Here is a 20651-nt window from a genome sequence, read left to right as displayed (position 1 = left end):
AAGCGATTGCCTTCATGCCCCCGGGTTAATGCCTTCATGCCCTTGAAATGCTCCAGTGGAAATTTACAATTTCCTTATAGAGATAATGCCTTGGTGCCCTTGCCCTTTCAAAAACGAAGCATACAGGCCCCGCGAGGCGCTTTACAGTATGATTAAACGAACAGAGAGTGGTCTATGAATACATGTAGCTTGCCATAAATATGTGGCTATTCAATCGTTAAATCACAGTAAATGTGTGAGAGCCTTCCACAGCCTGTGCCCTCCACACGCACAAAATAGTAATAATAAAGACTTGTAATAGCACATATCCACCCTGCTGGGTATTGCAGGTGCAGTAAACCACAAAAAAACATCAAAGAAAAAAGAAACAAAAAAATTATTCTTGAAAACCTGTGACATAAGATAATTTTGAGGTACAATGACATTAAGACAAGATCTAAGATTACGTGGTAGAAGGTTCCAGATGCAGTGCTCTACATGTTCTACCATAAGGTCGGTCTCTGATGCAAAGACCATCTCAGGAGCCTTGTTTGCTGGACACAGACCAAGGACAGCTTTGAAGGTGATGAGAATTATTTTAAAATTGATGTGAGACTGTACTAGATCCAAGTATGAGATCGTTGGTTTTAGACAACCCAATACATCATTGCCTGAAATAGCGCCCTCTTGTGGATTAACCTCGATAATTAGCCTGAGTGGAAGGGAAGAAATGGAAGATAACCCAGCCTTAACTGGTTAAATTATTATATCATTCTGAGCATGTGTACATTTTTTTAGAACAATTAGGTTTCCTAGTCAGTCAGCCGCAACTTATAGACCGATCCACTGAGCTCCGCCCCATTGCGTATTGACCAATCACAACACAACAAAGGTCCGACAGATAAGGTCCGAAATGCGTGCGTGTATCTTGGCTGCGCGCGGCAGAGTTGTGCAGAAAGGCATTGGAGAGCCCCACGTATTCTTGTTCACACATGCGTCGTGGGCGGAGCCTACTGGATCTGTCTAGGTCTCCCATGAGTCTGAGTGATTCCATGCAAAGAATGGTTCTAGATGGTGTGGTTCTTGTAGCTTAGGTTCTAGTTTGTTTAATTCTAGTTCAGTCAGGCAGTTCACTTCCTCTTCCAAAGATGTCTATATTTATCCGATACGTCCGCGTCATCCTTAATGTCATCTTTGATGTCTCGCTTCTTCCGCACCTGGTAACGCTGGAGGCGAAGTTTTCGCTCGTCAGGGGTCAAGCTGTTCACATCAACGGGTAGCTGAAAAGTACAATAGAAATATTCAAAGATTATGGGACAGGTCAAGGCAGTCAGTAGAGGGCCAGAGATTATCATTGACCTTATCGCAAATACTCTTTACGGGCGTGTTATTCCTGGAATCAGCGATCAAGTTTGATCGCTAGCTAGACCAGCATGCACCTCACTCAACAGTGAAAAGGTCTATAAACAGAAATGTCCCAAAAGGTATGATGCATTGTTTGTGATCCCTAACCACCCCTGTTCTATGAAAGTCAAACAGTTGGACTTTAATTAGTTAGACTTTGATTGGTTCAGTACTACTGCACGAACATAAGCTATAGACCTTTCTTTTTTAATAAATAAACCGCCTTGGTTGGCATGGTCGGCCGAATGTTAGTAAAACACTTAATTGTAAAAACAAGTGTTTTAACAAAATTCAACATTTTCTGCAAACTTTCAAAATTAAACAAAATACCTCTCATAATAAGTTGTTTTGTTTTACACTTGAACAAAATACCTCTCATAATTAGTTGTTTTGTTTTAAACAAAATCAACAAACTTTGTTACATTGTTACAAAAAATAGCGATCTTTTCTTGATTTGCACTTACAACTTTCCATAGTTTTCAAATCTGGGTTGGCAAAAACTCGGGCTGTGGCAAAAGAAAGGTCTATACGGTGTGAACCATAAGAAAAACTAGTGGGAAACTTGCGTGTAACAATAGGACAACTGGTCTCACCGAAGGAACAGTATGTTTCAATTCAGTTGAACTTGACAATTACTTCCATATTACTGCAAATGAGGTATACGAGTAATTAAACAAATGGTCTATTGAACAATTAAGAAATGACTAGAATAGGCCTAATAATTAAAGGAGACACTATGTCAAGTCCAAACCATGCCTACAGTGCCCTCTATGAAAACCAAGAAAGGGTACAAAAGGCAGTTGAGCATGGATATGGTTGCCAGTCTGACAAAAGCTCCTAGCTTAGGAGTAGCTAAAAATTACATACATAAAGTAAGTATACAAATTTGGAAAAGAACAAAACCTCATAATCTATGATTTATCAACAATCAAGAGGATCTTATTTTATGTTTTTATGTCATTTTCCAGTTTGGTCTGTAGTCAACTCTCATTAAAACAAGATTACCGAGACTGGCCAAAAATGTACCTCATCAACTCGTACCCAAGATATTGTACCCAAGTCAACTCGTACCCAAGTCAACTCGTACCCAGGTCAACTCGTACCCAAGTCAACTCGTACCGTCTAACGTACATTGTATGCCGACGATACGGAGATTCTGTGCGGCGTGATTTTATAAGCAATGGGAAATAAAATTGATGTTCTACTCACTTTTATTAATAATAATACCTTCTCACGAATTTCGTTTTTAATAATGCTTGATGTTCATCTGTCTTCTACTTTTTTTTTTTTTGGAGGGGGGGGGTTGATTTCTTTTAGATGTTTTACGGTAGTATTCTTCCAATGTTTTAAACAGTCCAGGCTGTAATTTCGTTTTTAATGTTTGATGCTTATAAAGACACTGAGACATAAAAAGGGTTAACTTTTTTAACCGAAATATTCTTCCAATGTTTTAAACAGTCGGGCTGTAATTTCTGTTTTTATGTTCCTCTCTTGTTTGCTTAAAAAACAACTCATTCAATATAAAACAAAATATGATGTATAATACGCAAACGTCCCATGTTTTCTTGTTAAAGGGTTCCCATAAGAAAATTTCATGGTAAAAATTCATTTAATTCATTCATTTGCGTATGTTCTGATTATCTTTTTCCGAAAGAAAAAAACTTCTTAAAAGTTTTCAGGAAACTGCTCCCAACCAAGTAAAAAACAAAAAGCAAAAAATACATTAGGCCTTTTGCGTTATTCGCTTATTCTGTTCTTTACCTGCAACATGAACCAAAACAAAACCCAAAATACCGAAATCATTACAACAATGATTAAATAAAAGGAATGTATGATTTACATAAATAAATAAATTAAACCACAATATTTATCAGTACGAGTTGAAACCCCAAAATTGTGTAAAAATTTATTTGGGTACAAGATCTGGGTACGAGATGACCCGAATTCACACAGCTTCCCTGGGTCCACCCCAGTCTGCCCCTGGTACGTTCGAATAGCTTTGACGTCACTTGGGGGTGACCTGAGGTGCATGACGTCACAACTAGAGGGCGAGTGTGATCGTTCAATTAGCTCTTGTCAGGGGCTCACCCGAGTGAGCACAGTGGGGTCGACCCAGGGAAGCTAAGCTAATCGAACGCACCCTATAACAGGAACATTGGTATAAGAGGACAGCAAAACAAAGAAACACAAAGCAGAAATGAGATTCAGGACTTCAGAATGCGTACTCTTTTCAAGCAGAACCTCTTTGTAACAGTGCTCTTTATAACAAGAGCCGCCTGTATATTTTATATTTTTGTTTTAATCTCACCTTGATGATCTTCCTGGGCTCGTCATACTTAATCCTGAAAGTGGATCCATCAGGGTTAACAACTACTGTAGGATATTGCCTTGGGTACACTTTCCGATTTGTCTTAGCTATCACAGCCCTGTTGGAATTCCATCTTACTGATGTATCAAGACACCACAGCGTTCGTTGACACGCCTGGCAAAGAGTGGATCTTGTCTCTTGAGAAAGAAGTCTAGATGTGAAGTACAGGAAAAAAGGATTATCCACTAACAATCTCAAGCAAAAGTAAACATCATGGCGCTGATGATGTTTAAAGACACTGGACACTATTGGTAATTTTCAAGACCAGTCTTCTCACTTGGTGTATCTTAACATGTACATAAAATAACAAACCTGTGAAAATTTGTGCTCAATTGGTTGTCGAAGTTGCAAGATAAAAGTGAAAGAAAAAACACCCTTGTCACACGAAGTTGTGTGCTTTTAGATGGTCGATTTCGAGAACTCAAATTCTAAATCTGAGGTCTCAAAATCAAATTTATAGAAAATTACTTCTTTCTCGAAAACTAGGTTACTTCAGAGGGAGCTGTTTCTCACAAAGATTTATACTATCAACCTCTCCCCATTTCTCGTCACCAAGAAAGGTTTTATGGCAATAATTATTTTGAGTAATTACCAATGCAATAGTGTCCACTGCCTTTAAGCTTGTTTTAGTGTAAATTTTAAGAAGAATATCCAAGCTGGCAATCACTCATTTAGCAGTGGACACTATTGGTAATTACTCAAAATAACTATAGTATTAGCATAAAAGTAAGGTTTTAATTAAGGATTCAGCTATCCTTGGCCACACAAGTGGGGCTAGTTGCAGGTAAGATTTGGGTTATGAAGCTGTGAAAATTTTCCGCCCCAGAAATGTACCCTGATGTCCAGCAGGACGTCAGTGTAAGTAGTCTACCTCCATTGCTGTAGTACAATACGAAAGTTAGCCCACCTTGTTGAGCTGTTAATTAATGGCTCCGCTTTTAACATCGGTCTCATCACTGTCGCCACAGTGATGAGACCGATGTTAAAAGCGGAGCCATTATTAACAGCTCAACAAGGTGGGCTATACGAAAGTGTACGGCCGCCAGGGCTAGCTAGCCTAGCTGTGCTCATTACTTTCATTTCCACTGGGATTTTTCAAATTCAACTTAGCTTGAGTCGGTGGCTGAGTTATACAGTAAAATGATTGATAGTCTGGGAATACTGTGACGTAAGTTAATTATTTCGTTGCCCTGCATTCCAAAATAATACCCTGTGCTGTGCAAAAAAAAAAAACAAAAAACCTACCTCAGCATGGGCGCTGCCATCTTGAATGATACTGTCAACAACAGAGGGCGCTATAACATAAAACTTTTCGCAAATACCGCGGCGCGCGCGTAAAGCTTGGAATTACTAAGGTGCATTTAGGTCCAGCTGGTATCCAAATTTGATCCATATCTATCCCACAATGCACCTCATTCAACAGTCTGCGCTTGCGCATTGGTATTTGCGATAAGGTCTATTGTAAAAAAAAAATGCAAATTAGTTCTTTTGCTTATCATCACGTGGGTGATCGTGACGTCAGGTCAGAAGGAAGAAAGTAAATTGTAAACAAAGAAATTAATTTAATTTTGTAATCCTTGCCGTGTACTACAGGAAAAACAGGTCTCGACGTTTCGAACAGTATCTCTGCTCGAACAGTATCCAGCCAGCAACCAACACACCAGCTTCACCGGACAAGAACAGCTTCGATCCTTCCCGCTCAAAAGTGCATCCATCCAGTCATACATAAGCTCCACCACCTCCAATAGTCCAGCATTCTCCTGAAGACGAGCAGAGTATACTGTTCGAAACGTCGAGACCAAAACCGGCTCTTTTCAGAGCCACCACTCCCTCAAAAGAGTTTTTTACCCATGGTTGTACCCGGAAGTTTACTATTAATATTTATATTTATAGTTGCTCTTATTCTGAAAAATATCGGTGCAAAAATTTAACAAGACTCAGCAACGTCATTTGCGTATTATATCGGTAACTGGGTCGACCCCGCGGTGCTCACTCGGGTGAGCCCCCCCCCCCCCCCCCCGACAAGAGTTAATCGAAAGATCACTTGCCTCTAGTGGTGACGTCATGGGGCAAGCCCCAAAGTGAAACACTCCACAGGCAGATAGAGCACTTGGGGCTTGGGGCCTCGTACTTAGTACTCGGGCTGACCCGAGTATGAGCCTTTAAGTCCGGTTCATACTTCATCCGAGTGTGAATGCGCAGAGAATTTGACGTCACAACCCTCCTTTCCCAGCGATATTGGGAAGTGAGTCGAGCAGATGCTGCGCATTGTTCGTTACGAATTTGTGACGTCAACATTCGCTTCGCATTCGCAGGAAGTATGAAAACAAACGAGCTTTAGTCGTCAAATTTATTCAAACGCACCGAGGTAGGGTAGACCCAGGGAAACTATAATAGTACACACCCTGTTTCTATAGCCATTTACTCCCCCCCGGACAATAATGTTCGAGATCATCAGTAGTAGTGAATTCCTTGAAACCGGCTGGGCACAAGTGAATCAATCAACCATCGGACGATAACGAACAGACAACACCCATTCATGGGGGTAAATTTCAAAACCCCAGCAGTGTATAAATTTGGAGCAAACACAAAGCTGCATTTTATGAACAACATGGCGCCGTGATGGATTAGGCCGCCTGAGTGCTGGCCTACTACAATACGCTTGCTTTGTTTTCCTTTGAGTCATCCCACGCTGCAATGTGTCGGACAAAATGGAGTGGGCAGTTGTATCTCGTGCTCAATTAATTATCTTCGTCTATTTGAAAAGCCGATTTTGAATTGAAAGCACTCCGAGTGCTTTCCGACCACAGACATAAAGTTTTTTCCAACCCTATGCTGTATCTTTAAATGCACGGCAACCGAGCTTGACGGTTTCTGTGACCGACCAACAGGATTGGCCTGGGCCCGGGCCTATAGATTACTTTACGGCCCCTGCGAAAACAAAACTATGTCAGAATTTCAAAATAAAATAAAATAATTAATATAGTAATTAGATAACGTGTTTGTCGCCCCCCACCCCCCGGAGATTCTGTCCCTCAAACAGCGCATTGATTGAAAATAAAGTACGCCACCAAGAGTGTGTGACCCGGATAGGCCGTTTTTTATAATAAAAAAAGACGAATTATTTGCAGAACTTCCGGTGTGTTGCAGCAGTAGATTCTGTCCCCCATAGGCCTATGGTTAACTGTGTACAAACTATTTTGACAGCGCCCACTTTTGAACCATGCTCTGAATCAATCCAATTTTAATTTCCCGTGTTGGGGACGGCGAATCTCTGGCGGAAAGAATTCACTTGGACACCGGGTTGCGTTTTTAAACACATGGGACCAGTCAAAATTCTCTCGAAGAATTTAAAGTATGGATCGTAAAAACGAAAACCTGATTGACTAGTGAAAAGGCTCTTATGGGCTGAGGAAAAATTGAGACGGCTTATAGTGAAAAAGCTCATGGACTAGGAAAATGGGATATGCTTCCCCTTTAGACGATGTGACTCGGACCATGGACGTAGCCATGCTCGGACATCACATGTTTACAAAAGAGACACAGAGCCTGGACTTCCGGACGATTTGTACACAGCCTATTATGGAATAAAACATAAAAACATTATATGAAGATTGCACTGCCTAATTTCTAATCAAGTTTTGATATGATGAAAGGGGGCACAACTCAAAACTTGTCCAGCTTTTACTTTCTTAATTCTTGGAATTATGTGAAAATTATGACACAATAGTGTCAACTTTCCCATGGACCTGTGTAGCTTAATTGCCTGTTAGATACCCAAAGATTGCAGAAGGTCACACTTATGCCATGTAGTGGTTCACACTTATTGTAAACAAAGTTCACATGGTCTAGACCATGGTTCTCCTCGATATTTTACTGATGTTAGGAACACACCCTGATACTGTACAGCCTCTCGTCTTACAAAATGTTTCGTATTTCATACAGGTTCGACATACGATTTGTTGCAAAGCTGGATGCTGCTTGAGCAGAGTCTATACACTCTAAAGACGACTATTGCCAGGCGCGGTTCCATAGGGACAAATTTGGCACCTCGAAAATTTGAGTCTGTGGCCTACCTTCATTTCAGAACCAACATAGGAGATTTACAAATGGTGATACAGAAAGCCTCATCTGATTAGTTTGTCCTTTGTTATGTTGTTTTGCGTGATTTCACAAGACGGTGGCCTGACATTTCGACCACAGCACAGATTTCTCGGAATACTACCCGGTATATGCATTTATACAGCGCTTAAAGGCAGTGGACACTATTGGTAATTACTCAAAATAGTTATTAGCATTATACCTTTCTTGATTACTAGTAATGGGGAGAAACCTTTCTTGATTACTAGTAATGGGGAGAGGTTGATAGTGTAAAACATCGTGAGAAAAGGCTCCCGAGAAAGAAGTAATTTACCACGAATTTGAGTTCGAGATCTCAGATTTAGAATTTGAGGTCTCGAAATCAAGCATCTGAAAGCACACAACTTCGTGTGACAAGGGTGTCTTTTCTTTCATTATTATCTCGCAACTTCGACAACCGATTGAGCTCAAATTTTCACAGGGTTTTTATTTTATGCATATAGTTGAGATACACAAAGTGAGAAGACTTGTCTTTGACAATTACCAATATTGTCCACTGTCTTTAATACCAGGTTTCTAAGCGCTGAACAAGAAGTGTACGATAAAAAATAAAAATAAATTAGAAGTGGGATGAAATAGCATAAACAGCTCAGATGGATTTTTAAAAAAAAGTGTGTTTTAATGCGGCGCTTGTAAATGAGTCCAGTGTAGTGGATGTGAACGGGAAGATTGTTCCAAAGAGTGGGAGTGGCGATTGAGAAGGAGTGGTTTCCATAGCGAGTGCGAGGGATAGGACCAGAGTTGAATTCCTGGTGGGCGGTAGATGATGGCCGGAGAACATGAGCTGTATAAAAACCGTTTACTCAAAACTAATGATAAAGTGTTTTAGTGCTATTTTTTAAACACTTCAGTAAAACTCTCTCTTTACAAATGCCATCAAGGTCATAGACACTTTCGACTGTACCTGGGATTTTCATACTTGTTTACAACCATTTTCATTCTCCATTGAACCACCAAACCACGCAACCCTTATAAGTTTTCCCGATAGTCCGCACACGGATTCCGGTATCTGTTATGCGCTTTGATTATTTTGTATACAAATATGTAATAAAAAGTCAATGTATATAGGATTCGAGGCATTGCATGGTGATGTATCAATGTATATTTGGTTTGTGGTAACACCATGTGTGTATCTACTTGCCAGGTAGAGTTTGTTCTTAGGGAACTGTCTTGCTTTATTCTACTGCCGCTGAGTAGGTAATCGGGGGTTCGGGAGCCAATGCACAACAATATTTTTGTTATCATTGTAAAGCAACAGCAATAGTGTTAGTGTTGAACAATGAGTAAAGAGCCAGATTAATATGAAGGCCAACCTGTTTTCGGTTTTAAAGAACAACTTTCACTCTCGTCAGTCAAGCATTAGTAGTTTGTATCAATCTTTGTACAATAGACTTTCAGCGCTGTTGTAACCCTGTAGTGTTTGGTTATACAGCTCTACAGTTCAACGACTTTCTGTGTCACTCGAGATCCGATGTCATAATGGTGGTGAACCTTCTATAAATTTAATAGATGTTTAAAATTTGCATCGGGGATAAAGAATATGAACTTTTTAGGTTTTTTACCCATACACCGATGTGTGTTAGCACTGCTCTGGAATTGCAGGGGTCATGGGTTCGAATCCCACCCGAGTAACATGCCTGTGATATTTTTTCACAGGACTCGGGAAGTACTTCTATAAATTGTACAATAGCAGTATGATCATCCTGTGTTCGTAAACCTTGACTACATTACAAGGCCTTCTTGCACGCAGTCCGCCGACGGAGTACTGCGTACTAGGTCTACTCTTGTAAGAGTGAAAATTTCACTCTCTTGTCCGAGTGGTGTCAGTTTCGCTCTTTTGAGAGTGAAAGTCAATTTTTTTGTGCCACTCTTTTTGAGTGAAATTGGAACTAACTTCACTCTAAATCGAGTTGAAAGTACCCGTCTTTCACCCTAAAACGAGTTGTCCGCCAATTTGCAAGAGTGGTTTATAGGGCTGACAAAACGAGTGGTTTTCATGAGACCAACTGCCCTAAAGTTCACGCACGGAGTCCTCTCACAATGGTCGGAGTCCCTTCAATTCTCTCATTTATTACCACAACATAAATTGGACAGAATAATAAACATGTATGTGTGCAGCTCTTTCCCTAAAGTATTGGTTCTTTCCTTTGAGCACCATGTAGTGGTTTACAAGGTGCTGTGGTACCATACTGCTGCCGATCAAACCAGGAACACCGGGTCGAACTTCGCTTTGATATAAGTGCACTGAGTTATTTTACGTACATTACACAACAGACGGGACCTACGGCTCTACGTCCCGTCCGAAGGACAAAGCAATAGTGGTTAAGTAATCAAAAGTCACAACTGGGACGCGAATCCACACCCTGCTGATTCCCATGAATGGCCGACCGTGTTAGTTCACAAAGTAAAAGGAAAACCACGCAATTTTGAGGAAAATTTGTGTGGATCAATGTATTCTACTTTTAAAATATCTTTCTAATCTTATGCATTTTATAACAAATGGTTACAAAACGCTTTTCAAAGACCAACTCGACCGATCCAAGGCAACGTGTTCCTTTAAGACTAATCCTAACTCTTTGTGAAATCGACGGGCCCCTATTCACTGGGCCATGTTTCGGACGCGCTCAAACGTGTCCCTTTTTAGCTCGGCCATTTTTCGGATACACTAAAACCCCACACCCTATTTTATGCGAAAGCTAACCATACACACTTGATCCATTGATTTAATTTATGTTCAGTATATTTCTGTTTGTGTGTTTTTGTATTGTGTTTTGTAACATTTACGTCTCCCCCCCACACTTTTCAGACTGGGGGAACAGCATATCAGATGCCCCCCCCCCACTTTTTGATTGACTGTCATTAGAAAATATGCAACAAAGTATAAAATATACATAATTTTCTTGACAATGTTTGTTCAAATAAAAGAATTGCGGACAAACAGTGACCCCCTGTACCTCGCCTCCTTGTCAAACAAAAAATTTGGGAAGACGTGTAACACAGAAATTGAACGTAAAGGTAATGGTATGGGTGAAAATAATGTAAGGTATATTTAAAACTTGCCCCCACTTTTCAGTAGCGATCGACGCCCTGGTTTTGTTTGTGTGCGATGACATTTAAATTTTTCTCCAAGGTAACCACTGAATTGAATTTATAAGTTCAATAAAACGATTAAAGCCATTGGACCCTTTCGGTTCAGAAAAAAAAAAAAGTTCACAGATTTACAAATAACTTACAGGGTTTACAGAAGGCAATGGTGAAAGACTTCTCTCGAAATATGATTCCATGAAATGCTTTACTTTTTGAGAAAACAGCAAAACAATATAAATTCTCGTTAAAGAGAATTACGGATTTATTTTAAACACATGTCATGACACGGCGAAACGCGCGGAAACAAGGGTGGGTTTTTCCGTTGTTTTCTCCCGACTCCGATGACTGATTGAGCCTAAATTTTCACAGGTTTGTTATTTGATATAGAAGTTGTGGTACAAAGTGTGGGCCTTGGTGGACAACACTGTTTACCGAAAGGGTCCAATGGCTTTGCCGACACGGGCGGGGGCTTATTCTGAACATAGAGTTACTCTATGTTCTGAAGCACTGAAGGGTTTAGAGCACAAAGTTCCACCAAATTAACTCTTAAAAGAGACTACATTTATATGTACACAATAGAATTGGGACAGACCTTTCTAATTCATCCTCCATAGACAGACTCAGCCAAGTCACACAGTAGACTTGGACTCATCGACCAGTGTTAGTTTCCGGAAAATGGAGGGTAGGTTGCTTCCCGTGTTCACGTCGTTTATGGTCATGTTCTTGGAGTTGGGGGTTATGAAATCACTAGGTGTGTTGTTTAACCCAATGCTGGAATCTTTGGAGTGTACGGCAGGCCAACTCGGAGTGGTAATCGGACTCGGTAACAGCATCGGATACATCATTTGTAAGTAGCAACAAAAATAGTTAGTAGTTTTGGAGTGGCTCTTTGGACCATCGGCTCTTTGGCCACAGGGGGAGTGGTTGGCAGTACACATTTCAAACACTCACTTTAAGCACACACATTGATTTACGTACTTCCATGAAATATCACCTGTTTTGCTATTGTTAATTGTCAAAGCCAGTCTTCTCACTTGGTGAATCTCAACATATATGATATGCATAAAATAACAAACCTGTGAAAAGTTTAGCTCAATTGGTCGTCGTTGCGAGATATCTATGAAAGAGAAAACACCCATGTCACACGGAGTTGTGTGCTTCAGTGATGCTTGATTTCGAGACCTCAAATTCTAATTTTGAGGTCTCGAAACCTAATTCGTGGAAACTTACTTCTTTCTCGAAAACTACGTCACTTCACAGGGGGGCCGTTTCTCACAATGTTTTATACTATCAACCTCTCTCCATTGCTCGTTACCAGGTTTTATAGTAATAGTTATTTTGGGTAATTACCACTAGTGTCAACTGCCTTTAAAGTTTCTGAAAGCACACAGATTTGTGCAACAATTTTTTTCTTAGATGTTAAATTTGCATCGGGGATAAAGAATATTAATTTTGGTTTTTACCCATACACCGATGTGTGTTAGCACTGTATACTCAGTACTTTCCCGAGTCCTGTGAAAAAATATCACAGTATACTCGGGTGGGATTCGAACCCACGACTCTTGCAATTCTAGAGAACTGCCTCTAGCTGCCGGGCAACCTCGGTATAGAGGACCAGATTTAAAATTTTGAGTCAAACAAATTGCAAAAGTTTGTTTTATTGTAGATTCTTGTTAAGTGGGTAGTTATTGATGACATATCCAAAATGGGACAAGAGTTTCAACCCAGAAATGACCTAATTTGCATATTTAAATTAGGTCGTAATTATCAAACTTTAAGGTCAATTATCTCTAAAACTGTCCATTTTTAGGAAAAATGTTGTGTTAGAGGTGAATAGAAACATGACCTTGGGAATCTAAAAAACATATTTGTATACTCAAATGACCCTTTCCCAAACAACTAGTTTAAAGGTCAAGGGGGTCAAACATACGTGAAATTGGTTTTCTCCATTCAAAATCATCATTACATGGCTTCCCATTACATTGAAATTAATAATAAATGAATTATTTGGGATGAATGATTCCACCCTGTCCCAAATGACCTCTATTGATGACATTCAATAAAATCAAAGAAATTAACAATCAAATTCATCCGACGGAATCGTGGTGCAAATGCCTTCTTATAGTCATTTCCCAAGCGAATAGGTGCAAATTGAACCCATTTATTTACACAAACATCATGGTATCAATAATCCTCTGGGGCTGGATTGTTGTACATTTTCTCTGGTAGCAAGCAAAGTTTCCCACTGCCCCCCCCCCTCCCGATCACTTAGCTTCTCTGAGCATATTCAGGCATCGTCAGCAGCCACAGTGTCCGCTGTGCGTCATCCATATCCCGTCTTTGTGTGATTCCACGATGCTCTCGACAATTAGATCAGTTGCCTCCCCAGTTGTGTGCCTCCCTCGCTGGTACATGTACCTCCTCATCTGGTGCCTCCCCTGTTGTTGCCTGGTGAGGCAACAACAGGGGAGGCAACAACAGGAGAGGCAACAACTGGGGAGGTGTTGCATCCCCAGTTGTTGCATCCCCAGTTGCTGCCTCCCATGTTGCTGCCTCCCCGGTTGTCGCTCCCCAGTTCCTGCCCTCCCCATTTGTTGCCCCCAGTTGATGCCACCCCAGTTGTTGCATCCCCTGTTGCTGCCTCCCCTGTTGCGCTGCTCCCCGGTTGTTGCGTCCCTAGTTGTCAACTCCACTTTTGTTGCCTACCGTTTTGCTGCCTTCCAGTTGCTGCCACCCCCATTGCTTCCATCGTTGTTGCCTCCCCAGTTGTTGCTTCTTAAGTTGTTGCCTCCTCGGTTGTTGCCTCCTCGGTTGTTGCATCCGATGTTGTTGCCTCCCCAGTTGTTGCCTCCCTTGTTGTTGCCTCCACAGTTGTTGCCTCCCTAGTTGTTACCTCCCTAGTTGTGGCCACCCCAATTGCCTCCCTAGTTGTTGCCTCCACTTTTGTTGCCTCCCCTTTTGCTGCATCCCAGTTGTTGCCTCCCCAGTTGCCTCTCCCCTTGTTGCCTCCCGGATCCCCTGTTGTTGCCTCCCCAGTTGTTGCTTCCCCTGCTGTTGCCTCCCCCCGTTGTTGCCTCCCATGTTATTGCCTCCCCTGCTGTTGCCTCCCAGCTGGTGCTCCGTTGTTGCTGCCTCTAATTCTGTTGTTGCCTCAATAAACTTCTTTAAAGGCATTGTTAACTACCTGTTGGTATTCCTCTTGTATGAACTACACCTCCAAAGGAGATCAAGAGAAGCTATCGCTCCCAGAAGCTACTAGAGAAGCTATCACCCTGGTGTTTTGCTACAGACCCTTTGAATAGCGGACCTTCATTACAGAACAGACAAAGCCCTTTCTCATACAACTTGTTGATGAGTTCCTTGAAACCAAAGATAAAATTCAAATACACCGGCAAACTCCGCTTTCCTATTTACACATGCAGATACTAATAAACTGCGATGAAACAAAGCTAGCTGTACTATTAAGGCCCATCACACCATTCATCTTGACCTTTGACCTAGCTGTTTAGAAAGGTCATTTGAATCTAATTGATTTAATTGAATGTCATTGATGAAGGTTTATCATTTAAACCAAAGAATACATTCATTTTTAATTTCACTGTGATGGTATGCCATGTAACAGTGCATTTGAGTGGAGAAAACCAATTTAACGTATGTTTGACCCCTTGACCTTTGACCTAGTTGTTTGGAAGGTGTCAATCGAGTATACAAATATGTTTTTTAGATTCTCAGGGTCAGGTTTCTATTCACCTCTAATACAACATTTGTCCTAAAAAAGGATAGTTTTAGAGATAATTGACCTTAAACTTTGATAATTACGACCTAATTTAAATATGCAAATTAGGTCATTTTTGGGTTGAAACTCTTGTCCCATTTTGGATATGTCATCAATAACCACCCATTAAACAAGAATCAACAATAAAACAAACTTTTGCAATTTGTTTGACTCAACATGAAAAAAATGTCTAAATCTGGTCCTCTAGTAGTCTAGTTGGTAAGACACTGCTCTTCAAGTTATTAAAATCGTTGCAACACTCTGTTTAAATCATTTATACAGCCCCGATCACAGTCAACTTCTCCAGATGTTACGGGACCCGTGTGTGTATGATGATAGGTAGCGTGTTTCTCTTAGTCGGCTACCTCACTAGTGCATTCGTTACGAATGTATTTCAGTTATCAGTCACTATAGGAATAACCACAGGTAAATAGAAGTTAATCATAAAGATTCTCGAGATAAAAGTTTCACAATTTTCAAAGTAATAATAATACACAACACTAAGACAGTGGACACTATTGGTAATTGTCAAAGACCAGTCTTCTCACTTAGTGTATCTCAACATACGCATAAAAAAAGAAACCTTTGAAAATTTGAGCTCGATTGGTCGTCAGAGTTGCGAGATAACTATGAAAGAAAGAAAAAAAAACACCATTGTCACGCGAAGTTGTGGGCTTTCAGATGCTTGATTTCGAGACCTAAAATTCTAAATCTGAGATCTCAAAATCAAATTCGTGGAAAATTACTTCTTTCTAAAAAACTATGTTACTTCAGAGGGAGCCGTTTCTCACAGTATTTTATACTATCAACCTCTCCCCATTACTCGTTACCAAGTGAGATTTTATGCTAATAATTATTTTGAGTAATTACCAATACTGTTAAACCTGATTTCCGGGACCTCGTCGGCCGGGCCTAACGGAACTCGGAACCCGAGTCAATGTTTGAACAATGCAGTGAGGGCGCTGTTTGACGTCACATGATAGGGGTCTATAACTTTTGTTTTGATTTGATTTGATACAGGAGTGGGTATGGGAATGTCCAACATACCACAGTTAGTCGTTCTGGTGGACACTTTCACAACGCAGTTTCCCCTGGTTTTCGGCATAGCTTTAGTTGGTGGCTCACTGGGAGCTATGGCTTGCCCACCAGTGGTTGATTTACTTATTGGAGTCTACGGTTGGCGTGGTACCATGATGATTATTGCGGCTACAATGTTCAGCATGTCTCTGCTTGGGGCACTTCAGAAGCCACCAAGAAAACCTTACTCAAAGTTAAAAGAAAACGATGAGAACACAAGCAAAAAGAGCACTGAACAGGGGTTTTGTGACCAATTCGAAGGTGTTCTATCCTGCGTCACTTCATGGCTCTCGTTACACATTTTCTTTGAGGAGCGAAGGGTGGTTCTTTATCTATGTGCCACTTTCCTGCTGGGCGTAACGACAGCGTCTTGGATACTTTACCTGGTTCCTCACGCTGAAGCAAGAGGTATATCTCCCAACGATGCGGCCTTTTTGGCAACCGGGGGCGGTGTTGGAAACGTTCTCGCACGGGTGGTCAGCATTCCTCTGCTTGACCGGAACATTTTCAGCCCTCTTTTGATGTTTGAGGCGACGTGCCTTGTTAACGCAGTGGCAATGTTTTTAGATATCTTTGCTGGGAAAATCTACATGGTAAGTTAATATTACAATATTATGCATCATTTTTTCTTAGTCCTAAGAACATAAATAATGAAATGTGCTCAAAAAAGTGTTGAAGATTAGAAATTAAGTGTCTTGCTCGTGGACTAGCATGCCGATGCGGGACTTGGTTTCAAGTCTGAGACTGCGGTTATTTATCTGCATCTGCCGCGCAGAATTCCCCCGCAGATTTGCTATCATGGAGGTTTATCCACAAGAGGGCGAACCACGATCACAGACTTGGAACCAAGTCTAGCCGATGTCGGGACCGGGCCAAGTGACTACGCCAGATAATTCACACGATGTTTATAAAGACAAGAGCCTTTTAACTGTATTGCTAAGTACTTTGAAACTTTGCATGGTGTAAATACGGCATGGAAAGGTTTGCGGTAACACCATGTAATGACTATCTCAGAGCATACTGATCGAAACGTCGAGTTGAAACCAACGGTTCTTTTCAGAACCACCAAACTCATTTAGAGATAGTCATTACATTGTGTTACCGCAAACATTTCCATATATTGCTGTTATTACTATGAATATGTTGATGATGATGATGATGTTGATGGTTACTATTATTCAGGTTTTGCTGACCTTGGCTTCTGTGAACGGCGCCTGCATTGGACTCCTTTACGTTCTTTTCTACTTGGTTGCAAAACAAATCTACGATGAACGCCATCATGCTGATCTGTTGGTTTTTGGGAATTGTTTCTTTGGAGTAGGGCAGACTATAGGCACTTTTATTGAAGGTATAGTGACATTAATTTATAAAAAATATCCTTTGATAAAGTCATCAAGTGGTAGTCTTGACGGAAACAAAAAGTGTACGTTTTGTTTCCCGTGGATTTGGGCGTATTGATCGTGCTATTTCAAGACATGCCGTGGTAGTGTTTAGCAAATCAGATTGGCAATTATGTCAAATCATTAATAGTAAACTTGTTTTTCGTTCATTCATTTCACTTTTCAAAGTCCAAGGATTAAAAAAAGGGGGGGGGAGAAGGGTGAAAAGGGGAAACACAAAACAACAAACAGACACACAGACAGAACAATGATAACACGTACCCTATTATGCATCTGTGAACATTTGTGTAGTAGCGTTTTTGCGATTTATTTTTCACACACAAACAGACCTATCCTATGATAAGAACTGAGAGCACAACTTGATCAAAACTTGATCAAAGTTTCATCAGTTTCTTTAAGCAAATTTTGCAATTCGTATGACGATACATACAATGATATTTTTTGAACTCAAGGTAGTTTCATTATTTGAAACAAATAACAGTGATACTAAAAAAACTATAACATAAATATTATTCCTCTTTGTGTTAAGGTTCTACGTACGATTTGACGCATAGTTACGACACTGCGTTCTTGGGGTTGGCAGCAGTGAGTGTAGTCATGGTTTTATTGACGTTTGCAGATGGCGTAGCATCGAGACGAAATAATACGGACAGCAAAGCATCAAGATCCAAATGATTATAAGGAATGAAAGTGAATTATTTTCTTTCACGAGTTTGAGAGAGAATTCACTTTTGCATGACGTTGTACGATTTTATAAGACAGGTACTAATTTGAAAGGTGAATCTTCTGGACAAGAACTGGAAAAAGTAATTTTAAATGGAATTTTTCTGTGACTTATAACCACTTTTGGCGGGATTTATTTTGTTTGCTACTTGGGAGAGCCGTTATTAGTCACCTTAAAGGCAGTGAACACTATTGGTAATTACTCAAAATAGTTATCGGCATTAAAACCTCACTTGGTAACGAGTAATGGGGAGAGGTTGATAGTACAAAACATTGTGAGAAACGGCTCCCTCTGAAATGACGTAGTTTTTGAGAAAGAAGTAATTTTCCTCAAATTTGATTTCGAGACCTCAAGTTTAGAATTTGAGGTCTCGAAATCAAGCATCTGAAAGAACACAACTTCGTGTGACAAGGGTGTTTTTTCTTTCATAGTTATCTCGCAACTCCGATGACCAATCGAGCTCAAATTTTCACAGGTTTGTTATTTAATGCATATGTTAAGATACACCAAGTGAGAAGACTGGATTTTGACAATTACCAATAGTGTCCATTGTCTTTAATTTAGTCTTGGCCTAGGTAATTTGAAAAATCTGATATTTATAAAAACATACATGAATTTACCCTGTCATTTTCCCTTGTGGTGTATTACTTGATGTGGCAATAATATATTAAAATAATGTTGGTTTGTATTTGTAATTAACCCATTTTCATTAATTTATAAATAAATAATTGTATTTGTATAGTTCTGCAAGAGCCTGTGTTTGCATTGTTTGTTTTATTACTGCCTTCTTTCAAGTTCATTGATATCCTTGAATGGACTATTACACACCTGAAAGGGGGGGGTGGTGTCAGGTCCCAGATTAATTATAGTTTGTACAAGAGTTTTTCAACAAAATGCATTCGATATTGTGGAGCTTGGATAATTAAAGAAACGTAAATTACTGGGCAAATAAATGACTCAATAATCTGAGACAATGTAAAACTAATTTTATAGGGCCTAATATTGGCCCTTTTGCTCCCTTATGATTGAAAATTGGGGGGGGGGGGGTGTTGCTACGCCCCTAGTGACGGTGTAGCCAGGCCCGTACCTACGATTGCGTTGTTATTTTCCGGTTCTTTGGGGGTTTCTTTTCACATGAAAATCGGAGTTGTAGAAGGTGAGTTGTGACTGACCTACTTCATTTACCGTTTGTGGTGTTTTTATGGAAATATCATATTTTAACATTTCTTGTGACTTTCCGGTTACTAGCCGTGGTTTAAAAGGTGGGTATTAGCACACGAGGGTGGTTGGTCACCAATTGTGTTTTTCGTGTTGGTGGGCAAAAGCGTCCACAAAATTTATCAAGTCTCAAAAAAGTAATTTTTTTCTGTATTATATCCATACTACATGTATATACAACGCCATAGTTGCGTGAAGAACCAAGTAGGAGAAACTAAAAAATCTCAGGGTCTCAGGGTTTAGAATAATTTAAATTCTTTTCTTGGAAAATTCAAATAATCGCTAGAAAAGAGGCAGCCATAGAGCTTCATAATCGCTCCATGGAGGGAGCAAACTGTGGGTCAATAAATAAATATTATCTTTACATGATTCTTTGAATACTGCCAGTCTTTTTGGTGAAATATTCGCATAACACACATCTGTGGGAACAAAATTCTCTTCATGTTGTGAGGAGCAATTATACACTTTCGGAACAGAAGAAAAAATAAAAGTTCACAGATTTACAAATAAATTACAGGGTTTACAGAAGGTAGTGGTGAAAGACTTCTCTTGGAATATAATTCCATTAAATGCTTTACTTTTTGAGAAAATAGCAAAACAATTATCAATTCTTGATAGCGAGAATTACGGAATTATTTTAAATGTCATGACACGGCGAAATGTGCGGAAACAAGGGTGGGTTTCCCGTTCTTTTCTCGGCGACTCCGATGACCAATTGAGCATAAATTTTCACAGGTTTGTTATTTTATAAGTTGTGATTCACGAAGTGTGGGCCTTTGGACAATACCGTTTACCGGAAGTGTCCGATGGCTTTAAGCCGAGTGGGTTTCGTTTCTGCTTTTTGAAACTTCCCACATCCAACCATGGAGGATTATTCCTTCATGATCCAACACACTGCAGCGCGTCAGCTACATTTCACAACCCTTGAAGTGTCTTGTAATCTTCTTCTTCTTCTTCTTCCTTATTAAGTGCAGCCTTCAAATGGTTGAAGATGTAATCGTACAAATGACGAGATGTGCAGGTGTTTGTCACATCATAAGAATCACTGAAAGACCCTCACCCTGACATCACTAAGACGACGATTGGAAAACAAAGTGGAAACGCATGTCAGATTTGTACATCCCGCGCAAGAGACTGGCAAATAATGAGGAACAATCACTTTTTAACCCCAGGCGCGCGAGGGCGCTCTACCCAAAAGGTTAGCGTTGCAAAATTGAGGGCCAGTATTCTTGCAAATGGCAGATTTGCCAAGATGGTGTTAAATTCATATCATGGGTTTGGGCTCCATTTATACAAAAGGGGGATATAAGTAAATGAATTGAAAAAAATTGAGTTGTGCTTAATTTTAATTATGGGCTACAATAACATTTAGGCCACATGCTGGTAATGCAAGTCCATTTTTTAATAAATTGACTAATTTATCTTATTTATTTTTATATTTTGGGTGTTGTTGTTGTTGTTGTTGTTGTTTTATTTTTT

At 40.1% G+C, this 20651-nt stretch overlaps 3 protein-coding genes across 3 annotated transcripts in view; 1 reads left to right on the top strand and 2 right to left on the bottom strand.

Annotated features, from left to right (window-relative positions):
* The window catches only part of LOC139946457 (uncharacterized), a 239464-nt gene that overhangs the window by 20193 nt on the left and 198620 nt on the right, over positions 1-20651 (bottom strand). The window lies entirely within an intron of this gene.
* On the bottom strand, positions 35-5097 carry LOC139945953 (large ribosomal subunit protein mL55-like). The gene is made up of 3 exons (XM_071943492.1): positions 4997-5097; positions 3692-3902; positions 35-1259 (listed from the first exon to the last, which is right to left on the bottom strand). Exons 1-3 carry the CDS (start codon positions 5014-5016, stop codon positions 1110-1112), a joined length of 381 nt encoding a protein of 126 aa, XP_071799593.1. The 5' UTR covers positions 5017-5097; the 3' UTR covers positions 35-1109.
* LOC139945952 (monocarboxylate transporter 13-like) lies at positions 11419-18661 on the top strand. Its single transcript, XM_071943491.1, has 5 exons — positions 11419-11825; positions 15036-15179; positions 15774-16423; positions 17013-17178; positions 17760-18661. Exons 1-5 carry the CDS (start codon positions 11654-11656, stop codon positions 17903-17905), a joined length of 1278 nt encoding a protein of 425 aa, XP_071799592.1. The 5' UTR covers positions 11419-11653; the 3' UTR covers positions 17906-18661.

This window comes from Asterias amurensis, chromosome 13 (genome assembly GCF_032118995.1).
Source record: "Asterias amurensis chromosome 13, ASM3211899v1".
In the NCBI taxonomy this organism is placed as follows: Eukaryota; Metazoa; Echinodermata; class Asteroidea; order Forcipulatida; family Asteriidae; genus Asterias; species Asterias amurensis.
The sequence above is the reverse complement of the archived record's forward strand: the minus strand, read 5'-3'. Positions and strand labels throughout refer to the sequence as shown.

Coding starts and splice junctions, on each gene's coding strand:
- LOC139945952 (XM_071943491.1), top strand. CDS start 11,654: ATGGAGGGTAGGTTGCTTCCCGTGTTCACGTCGTTTATGGTCATGTTC. Junction 15,180..15,773: donor CACTATAGGAATAACCACAG/GTAAATAGAAGT, acceptor GATTTGATACAG/GAGTGGGTATGGGAATGTCC. Junction 17,179..17,759: donor TATAGGCACTTTTATTGAAG/GTATAGTGACAT, acceptor CTTTGTGTTAAG/GTTCTACGTACGATTTGACG.
- LOC139945953 (XM_071943492.1), bottom strand. CDS start 5,016: ATGGCAGCGCCCATGCTGAG. Junction 3,903..4,996: donor ATGGCAGCGCCCATGCTGAG/GTAGGTTTTTTG, acceptor CTTCACATCTAG/ACTTCTTTCTCAAGAGACAA. Junction 1,260..3,691: donor AGCCCAGGAAGATCATCAAG/GTGAGATTAAAA, acceptor TGTACTTTTCAG/CTACCCGTTGATGTGAACAG.